We start from the raw sequence: 9,678 nt of genomic DNA on the forward strand, positions 1-9,678 counted from the left end.
GTGCTTCCTTTGTGCAGTCACCCCCATAGATGTGCACCAGCAACAGAATGGTAGGATGCACATGTGTGGACTGCTGTGGAAGAAGCAAAGCTATACATGATAATGTACTACCGTCTATCAAGACATGAAACCACTGGGTGAGGTTATCCGGAGTTTTGGAGTTGGGTGCCATCTGTACGCAGATGACACCCAACTCTACTACTCATTTCCACTGAATTCCAAGGAAGCCTCCCAGACCCTGAACCAGTGTCTGATGGCTGTGATGGACTGGATGAGGGCTAACAGATTGAAGCTTAATCCAGACAAGACAGAGGTCCTTCTGGTCAGTTGTGGGGCCGACCAGGGTATTGGGTGGCAACCTGTGCTCAACAGGGTTACACTTCCCCTGAGGGCGAAGGTCCGTAGCTTGGTGGTCCTCCTGGATTCAACGCTGTCACTTGATGCTCAGGTGTCGGCGGTGGCCAGGAGGGCCTTTGCACAACTCAAACTTGTGCACCAGCTGCGACCATACCTTGTGAATCTGGCTTGGCCAGGGTGGTCCACACCTTGGTTACTTCCAGATTGGACTATTGCAATGTGCTCTACATGGGGCTGCCCTTGAAGATGGCCCGGAAGTTTCAACTGGTACAATGGGCAGCAGCCAGGCTCCTTACTGGAGCAAACTATAGGGAGCATACAACACCTCTTTTAAAACAGCTTCATTGGCTGCTGATAAGTTACCGAGCCAAATTCAAGGTGCAGGTCATCTATATATATAAATTTGTTAGGGGCATCCAACGAGGAAACAAAACTCAAAAAAACCCCAACGAAACTTAACCAAAATTCCCATGCCCATAACACAACCCACAAGGTACAAACATATCTACTCAAAATGAAAAACAACACAACAACACACTCACAAAACGGCAAAACAACAAAACTCAAAAATCCCCCAACGAAACTTAACCAAAATTCCCATGCCCATAACACAACCCACAAGGTAGAAACATATCTACTCAAAATGAAAAACAACACAACAACACACTCACAAAACGGCAAAACAACAAAACTCAAAAATCCCCTAACAAAACTTAACTAAAATCCCCGTGCCCATAACACAACCCACAAGGTACAAACATATCTACTCAAAATGAAAAACAACACAACAACACACTCACAAAACGGCAAAACAACAAAACTCAAAAATCCCCCAACGAAACTTAACCAAAATTCCCATGCCCATAACACAACCCACAAGGTACAAACATATCTACTCAAAATGAAAAACAACACAACACACTCACAAAACGGCAAAACAACTGAGCATGCGCATTGGCGCCCAGCCGCAAGTTCCATCGCGCGCGCACATGGCCTTCCGGCCAACGTTCCCTCTGCGGAAACCATGCCCACTCCAAGCCCCGCCGCGCCGCTTCCCGCACACACACACCCCCTGCCACACACACACACGCAACCCCACGCTCCATCACTCCCCCTGCCGCCGCACACACACACGCAACCCCACGCTCCATCACTCCCCCCACCGCCGCACACACACGCAACCCCACTCCCCCCGCCGCCGCACACACACACGCAACCCCACTCCCCCCGCCGCCGCACACACACACGCAACCCCACTCCCCCCGCCGCCGCACACACACACGCAACCCCAGGCTCCATCACTCCCCCCGCCGCCGCACACACACACGCAACCCCACGCTCCATCACTCCCCTGCCCCAATCTTACCTCCTTTTACTTCAGGCCACCTCCAAACCCCACCCCGCCCCTTCCTGCCCTGTCAAAATCTAGGAAAGACAGGAAGGAAGGAAAGAAGGAAGAAAGAGAAAGGGAGGTAAAGAAAAAGGGGGAAGGAAGGAAAGTTAGAGGAAGAAGAAAAGGAAAGAAAAGGAAAGATGGAAGGAAAGAAAAGAGAGACAGCAGAAGAGAAAGAAAAAGGGGGAAGGAAGGAAAGAGATAGAGAAAGAAGAGGAGAAGGAAAGATGGGAAGGAAGGAAGGAAGGAAGGAAGGAAGGAAGGAAGGAAGGAGGGAGGGAGGGAGGGAGGGAGGGAGGGAGGGAGGGAGGGAGGGAGGGGAGGGAGGGAGGGAGGGAGGGAGGGAGGGAAAGAAGGAGAGAAAGAGGGAAGATTGGCCACAGCAACACGTGGCGGGTAAAGGTTGTTATTTCTATTATTATTATTATGCTATTGTTCCTATAAGACCCTTTTAGGGGGAATGGGAGAGGTGTCAGGTCCCAGAGGCAATGCATTGCATTATTGTTATTGTTATGATGGTGGTGAAATAAAAGGAAATAAAAAGTGAAAGAAGGAAGCAAACAGGGAGGGAAGAAAGGCAAAGGAAGAAAGGGGGAGGGAATGAAGGAAAGAGAGAAGGATGAAACCAAGTAGTGAAAGAAGGAAAGAAAGAAAGAGGTAGAGAAGGAAGAAAGTAGAGAAAGGGGGAGGAAAAGGGGGAAGGAATAGGCAGGTACCTCTCTTTCATAATAGTCCAGATATCTACCTCAACTTTGATAAGTTTTACTATAGGCCACAGCAACGCGTGGCAGGGCACAGCTAGTGACCTATAAAGCCCTAAACGGTTTGGGGCCCACCTATCTCCACAATCGTATCTCCTATGAATTGGTGCAAACTCTTAAGATCTTCTGGGGAGGCCCTCCTTTTGCTCACACCACTGTCACAAGTACAGTTGATGGGGATGAGAGAGACGGCCTTCTTGATGGTGGCCCCCATCTCTGGAACGCCCTTCCAAGGGAAATAAGACAGGCCCCATCCCTCCCCTCCTTCATAAGAGTGTGAAGACCTGGTGGTTGCAACAAGCCTTTGAGAATGACCAGTTCTAGTCCAGCCCCAAACATTGTCGAATATGGCCTTGCACTTCTTACCTATTACCCTGGTCATCCATCTAATAGACCCTGGAAATGAGCAGCCACAGACCCGTACCAGCTATTGCCGTTAGCCTGTTATAGAACTGTACTTAATTCCAGGCCCCCTCATATTTTGAGTTTGCACTAGCCTTGGCCCGGCTTTGAATTGCTATGAACAGGCAGGATTATTTTTAATATACATGTGTTATTGTGATAATGTTATGCTTATGTTGTTTTGTTAATTTTATGTTATGCTGTTTAGTTTGTATGTTTTGGTGATGTTACTTGGAAACTGCCCTGAGTCCCCCTCGGGGAGATAAAGCGGTATATAAATAAAGTTTTATTATTATTATATAATGCAGGACTTAGACAAAGGGTGGGCAACTCTGGAAGCCTTTGGTGGTGCGTTATTCTCTTTAGGAGGTCTTGGAGGGATATACCATTACCACAACCCCTTCACAAAAATATTTTTATATGTCCTAAAATCTGTGTGGGAAGTTTGGGGTTCAGAATATTCTTTGTGTCAAGGTCTATTTTCCCCAAACTCCACCAGTGTTCACATTTGGGTATATTCATGCCTAGTTTGGTCCAGATCCATCATTGTTTGAGTCCTCAGTGCTCTCTGGATGTAGGTGAATTACAACTCCCAAACTCAAGGTCAATGCCCACCAAACCCTTCCAGTATTTTCTGTTTGTTGTGGGAGTTCTGTGTGCCAAGTTTGGTTCAATTTCATCGTCGGTGGAGTTCAGAGTGCTTTTTGATTGTAGGTGAACTATAAATCCCAGCAACTACAACTCCCAAATGACAAAATCAATCTCCCCCAACCCCACCAAAACTCAGATTTGGGCATATTGGCCAAGTTTGGTCCATTGAATGAAAATACATCCTGCATATCAGATATTTACATTACGATTCACAACAGTAGCAAAATTACAGTTATGAAATAGCAACGAAAATAATTTTATGGTTGGGGGTCACAACAGAACTGCATTTAAGGGGTCATGGCATTAGGAAAGTTGAGGAACACTGCCCTAAACAGTTCCATCCCAGCTCACATGTCTGAACGTATCTTCCCCTATGCACCATCTCGGAGATTAAGATTGTCTGGGGGGACCTGCTCTCAGTCCCGCCTCCTTTGTAACCGCGACGAGAGACGGTCTTATCAGTGGTGGCCCCTCATCTGTGAAACTCCCTCCGCAGCAATATTAGATCATCTCCCTCCCTCCTAGCCTTCAGAAGAAACTTGTCTTTGGGATCAGGCTTTCGGAGAATAGTGCAGTGCAATAACAGGTTGGAATATGTACAGTGACCATGGAACACCTTTGACTACGATTTCTGAATGGTGTGATTTTAATATTGAATGTAATACTTTTATTTTATTTATTTCAAGCATTTATACCCCATCCTTCCCAACCCTGGGGGGGTGGTTGAGAGGTCTCAGGGCAGCTTACAAAAGGCAACCATTAGATGCCGGGTATTTGAGTCCCCCTCGAGATGAGAAAAGCGGTATACAAATACTGTAAATAATAAATAAATAATAATAATTTTAAATATGTAATATGTATTAATTTTAATTTAATTAATGTTTTGTATGTGTTTTAAGGCATTGAATAATTGCCTATATGTAAGCCGCCTTGAGTCCTCTTTGGGGTAGAGAAAGGCGGGGTATCAATAGGGCAAAAAAATAAATAATTGAGCCCAAGAGCAATTCGGCACTCAAGGTGTCCCACTCAATGGAGCCTATAGGAAGGAATTGGGTTAATAATAATAATAATTATTATTATTATTATTATTATTATTATTATTATGGGAGATGGTAGTGAGGTAGCGGGGAGATGGTAGCAGGGTATAAATAAAGTTGATTGATTGATAATCTTTATTTGTACCCCGCCACCATCTCCCCAATGGGGACTCTGAGCTGCTTACATGAGGCCAAGCCCAAACAACAAATACAATAAAAACCAAAACACAACCAAAAACGCAAACAGTAAACAGCAACAGTCCTGTGCCAGCAGGACTGAAGATTGACAGGTTGCAGGTTCGAATCTGGGGAGAGCGCGGATGAGCTCCCTCTATCAGCTCCAGCTTCTCATGCAGGGACATGAGAGAAGCCTCCCACAAGGGTGGTAAACCATCAAAACATCTGGGCGTCCCCTGGGCAACATCTTTGCAGACGGCCAATTCTCTCACACCAGAAGCAACTTGCAGTTTTTCAAGTCGCTTCTGACACGACAAAAAAAAATCTGGGAAACTGAAACTTTGAAGTGGGAAAGAACAGAAGCTTGTATGGATGCTTACGTCCTCCTTTTTTTCTCTCTGCCTCCCCAGGTACAAACAACTCAGAGTCCCGAAAAACCAAAAAGAAGAAACCGCACATGAGCCTGGTTGGAGGTGCTCCCGGAATGAGCTCCAGTAAGAAGAAACTGAAGCCTAAACCTCTGGCACCTCCCACTCCCAGCCTGTATGATGACATCAATTGAATAATAACACTGGGATGTGAAAACTGGGATGAAGGGGATGTGCCACGGCACCCTTCAGACCCAATCCACGGGGAAGGCACTGGACGGTGTCCTCTCATGCACGCTCTCGTGTACACCTCTTTTTTTAAAGAAAAAAAATTAACTGTGAAAGAGAGGTGGCTGCATGTCTTCCCATCTTCTCCTCTCAAGCCTCCAGCACACATTGCACAGCCCTTTGCGTCCACTGGATGTGGCGCAAAAGAATCGGACTGCTTTTGGGCACCCACCCTTTCGGGGGGAAGAGGTGGCGGTGGTTTGAGGTGGGGGCCCGGAGGATGGCCAACACCTCCATCGGTCGGAGAGTAGCCATTCTTCCTCCTCCCCCATGTTCAACTCATGTCTATTTATTGTGATGTTAGTGGATGTTCAATCATGATTATATATCCGGTGGCATTGTGTCACTTCGCAACGCTAGACTCTGACTGGGCAGGTTTGGGAGGTGTGTCCCTGTGTGTCTGATATAGAAGAGCCCGAGGGGGAACGAAGGACGGCGGATGTCCTTCAGCACCTGCCCTTCCTTCCAGGTCTCTGCTTCAGTGGCCGCCTTTTTGTTCTGAGAGGCCTCACAAGATCTTGAATTATCCTCTTCCTTGCCGAGCTTTTGTGGTGCTCTGTTGTTGAAAAGGATGTTTTTTTTAAAGCCACACTTTGCTCCCCTTTGCACCCCCGTGTTGCGGCCTTTCCTCCACTTACTGAATCAGTTTGGGCGAGGCGGAGAATTTGAAACTGTTGCCGCTACTATCACAATTGCTTCCTTCCCAGATGGTGTGTGCTTCGACACCAGTGGGATTTTGGAAATTTTGTATGAAGCAATATTCAGAATGGACATGATGATATGGGCATTTCCTCTCAATGTACGTGTGTCAGGAAGCTGGTGCAGCTGATGGCTCTCATTCATCCATTGGGCACACATTTGCAACCCCGAGAAGCCCGTTCTTGTAAGACCTGCACATCTTGTACGGAGATACGCATCTTCATATGTGTCCAACAACTGGCTTTATTGAACTTTTGTTGAATTTTAAAATAGCGGTATTTAACATTCCACTAGAGAAGTTCATGGAAACCAAGCAGGAAGGCTTGTGTTGAGGTCTGCGGGTGTTCGTCTGTAATTCTTCCCTGTCATGGTACGTGTGAGGGAAAGAATTATTTATTCTTAGGAAATTTGAAGAAATCTTGCTGGAGTATTAGAGCCAAACTTAGGGGGAAAGGGGGTGAAGTGCATACTTTAGGTTAGTAGTAACTTTTTTCCTCTCCATTTCACCTATTCCTGGCTCTTGTTTTATCCTTTCTACAAACCGCTGCAGTTTTAAATCTAGTGCCATAAATCATGGTGGTCCTAAAGGTAAGGATATAGGCTTGAAATTTTAAAGCTGCTTCTGGAGGTAGTGTAGCCATTTTTCCGTCCGCTCATGCGCTTTCCTTTGACATCCCTTCCTGGGTCTTAATAAGATTTAGAATTCGAAAGACGTGTGCTTCCCAACAAGCTCTGGCGAAGTCAGACAAATGCTTGTGAATGTACAGCAAGGGAATGTCTTGAGCATTCTTCTCTGTCCTACATTATGCAGTCTGTGTGTGTGTGTGTGTGTGTATGGGTGCGGAGAGGATGGTTGCCTCCTACAGAATTATCATCAGAATTGCTTATACTTTGGATAAGACAACAGACCACTTTCAGCGATGTTATGGATTATAGCTTGTATGTTTGGCACTGAAAATCCAAAGAATGCAACAATATTTTCTGTCTGTACTGGTTCTCTGGATTGGGGTCGCCGAGCACTTCCTTGCAATTTAGTTCCTTTTCTCTTTTCTTCTTCTACCAGAAAAAAAACCCCCTTCAGTTACATATAGGTGAAAGGTCTGTCTTGGCTGCTACTAAAATCCTTAGGCTCAGTTCTATAATCAGCTCAATAGGCTGTTTCACTTACAATCCTAAAGCAGAACAGTTTTGCCACGTTATGGAGACCCTTGAAGGCCATAATAGTTGATGATGGTGAATCAAAAAAGAGCCATTTTTCTCTCTCTCACCTCTCCCCCAGCAGCACGTAGGGAGATTGAGCACTATGGTGAGCAAAACCTCCCTGTTTTGTGGGGGTTTAGCAAATTCAGCAATATATATTTTTTGGCCTGAGGATTCTTGCAGACTTTGAGCGCTTCCCTTTGCCTTTAGCTCTGCTCTGCGGGCTGCCTGCATTCCTCAGAATTTCATTGATTCCTTTATGTGGCATAACCAGCTATTGCATTGGTGTTGGGAACCTTTGGGTACTGGCTCCTAAGCAGCTTTCTCTCCAGAGATGGCTTTTGCTGCTGTATTCCCTCTCCCCAGTCACTGCAGGGCCTTTGGTTGCTTTAATGTGCTGCTGTGCCACCTGTGCTAGCAGTTAATGCCAACCAAGAGGACAGTAACCCTTGCCTCCTGTTTCCATTGATCTCTCAGTGGTTGTGTAGTTTAAATGCTGTCATGTTGATGGAGCTGTCACCCTTGCGGACACTGAACACAAGGTGCATGTAATTGATGGTGGCGAAAATTGTGTAAGGACTGAAAAATGGCTAACCTGTCCAGCAAGTTAACACTATTAAGTTTGTTTACTTTCCTCACCCCTTCTTCACACTTTTCTCTCTGGGCAAAAGGTCTGCAATACTCTGTGTCTTCAGGACCAAGGTTAGACCTCCTTGTTTGCTTTGCGAGCTGGAGACAGGAAGGCTAGTACCAAAATGAGAGTAGCCTTACTTATGTGAAACATGCAAAAATTGTTCCAGCTTGTTATCCGGTCAAAATTACCAAATATCAGTTCTGTATGTCTAGATACCAAGACTTACCGTTATGCTTTAGCAAGTATTTCTAAAATCACAAACCAGTATTCTGAGAAAGCCATGTAAAGATGGATTTAAAGTGAACTACTGGATAGTCAATGAGAAGGAAAGAGGTAAACTGGGATTCCAGCCAGGATCACTTCTCTTCTGTGCCTGACGACCGGTTCAGGCCACTCATGAAACTGACCACTTTTCCTCACTTGTTGCAGTGCGTCAGTGGCCAGAACGGAACAGATCCTTGTTTTATCTGTGCGATTGCAATTGAAGCATATGGATGTCTTGTTGTAGATGCCTTTGGAAATATAGCATCTGGGGAATTTTTGAACATTAATTTAGCAGTGGGAGGACAGGTCTTTTTTATATATGGCTCTGTATCTGCACTTGCACCCTTTATTTTTTAAGATAGGCCTGTTTCACTTGAAGAAAAAAACTCATGTATTCTATCATGACTGATGAGAGGTTTTTAATTTGTCAGTGATAACTTAAAAACTGCACCTATGTGATATTTTTGAACGTGTGCAGAAAAATCAATGGATTAAGTACTGTACTGTGGTCTCTGATTTTTTAAAAAATGTTTTGTGTATGTAATCTCAGCTTGTACAGGTAGGTAGATAGACTTTAAAAATACTGTCAGATCTGTATTATTTTTTTTCTGCCCATCCATGGATTGTGGCATGCCTGTGTAAATAAACTGTAACTCTGCTTGGTATCTCTTTGGAATATATTTTTGACTCTGCTGGGTTGTAGAAGAAGGTAAACGTTGATAAAATCTTTTGAGGTAAAGTGTTGTTTGAAAGATGCCTTCTGGAGCCTCTTTATCAAAAAAAGCATCATGCTGGACTTCAAATTCTTAACATTTTTAGTCTCACCTGAAAAACCAAATAATTCATAGACACTGGCTCACATTCTGTTGATATCATAAAGCAGTAGAATTACAGGATTATGCTTATTTATGTACTTTTAAAGATTCTTTATAAGGAGATATCCAGCACTTCCTTCCACATGGCCCCACTCTGTCATATAACAACTACTACTGGTTTGCTGGTGGGCTCTTGGACTCAAGCTACCTTCATTTGAGCACTGAAGCAGCCTTTATTTTGTGGTGCAACTAGTCAGTGAATCAGGAGACAGAGCTGTACTGCCCTGAAATCTCCATTTTCCATGCCTGGATATGCAGCAGGACAGAGAAACCATCTATGTCACTTCCCCTGAGCATGGTAAAGATAAAGGTTCCCTTTGATATTAAGTCTATGCATGTCAGACTCTGGAGGGTGGTGCTCAGTTCCATTTCTAAGCCGAAGAGCTGGCGTCCGTAGACACCTCCAAGGTCATATGGCCAGCATGACTGCATGGATTGTCATTACCTTCCCGCTGAAGTGGTACCTATTGATCTACTCACATTTGCATGTTTTTGAACTACTAGTTTGGCAGAAACTGGGCCTAACAGCAGGAGCTCACCCTGCTTCCTGGATTTGAACCACCAACCTTCCG

At 45.0% G+C, this 9,678-nt stretch overlaps 1 protein-coding gene across 2 annotated transcripts in view; it reads left to right on the plus strand.

Moving 5' to 3' along the window:
- Positions 1–8,896, plus strand: part of ATXN7L3 (ataxin 7 like 3) — a 44,807-nt gene extending 35,911 nt beyond the window's left edge. For both annotated transcript variants that reach the window (XM_060781138.2, XM_060781136.2), the window contains one exon: positions 5,189–8,896. In XM_060781138.2, coding sequence (XP_060637121.2) covers positions 5,189–5,276 — 88 coding nt within the window. In that variant the 3' untranslated portion in view covers positions 5,277–8,896. The remainder of the gene's footprint in view (positions 1–5,188) is intronic.
- The last annotated feature ends 782 nt before the right edge of the window (positions 8,897–9,678 follow it).

Source organism: Anolis sagrei, chromosome 6 (assembly GCF_037176765.1).
Source record: "Anolis sagrei isolate rAnoSag1 chromosome 6, rAnoSag1.mat, whole genome shotgun sequence".
NCBI classification, from domain to species: domain Eukaryota; kingdom Metazoa; phylum Chordata; class Lepidosauria; order Squamata; family Dactyloidae; genus Anolis; species Anolis sagrei.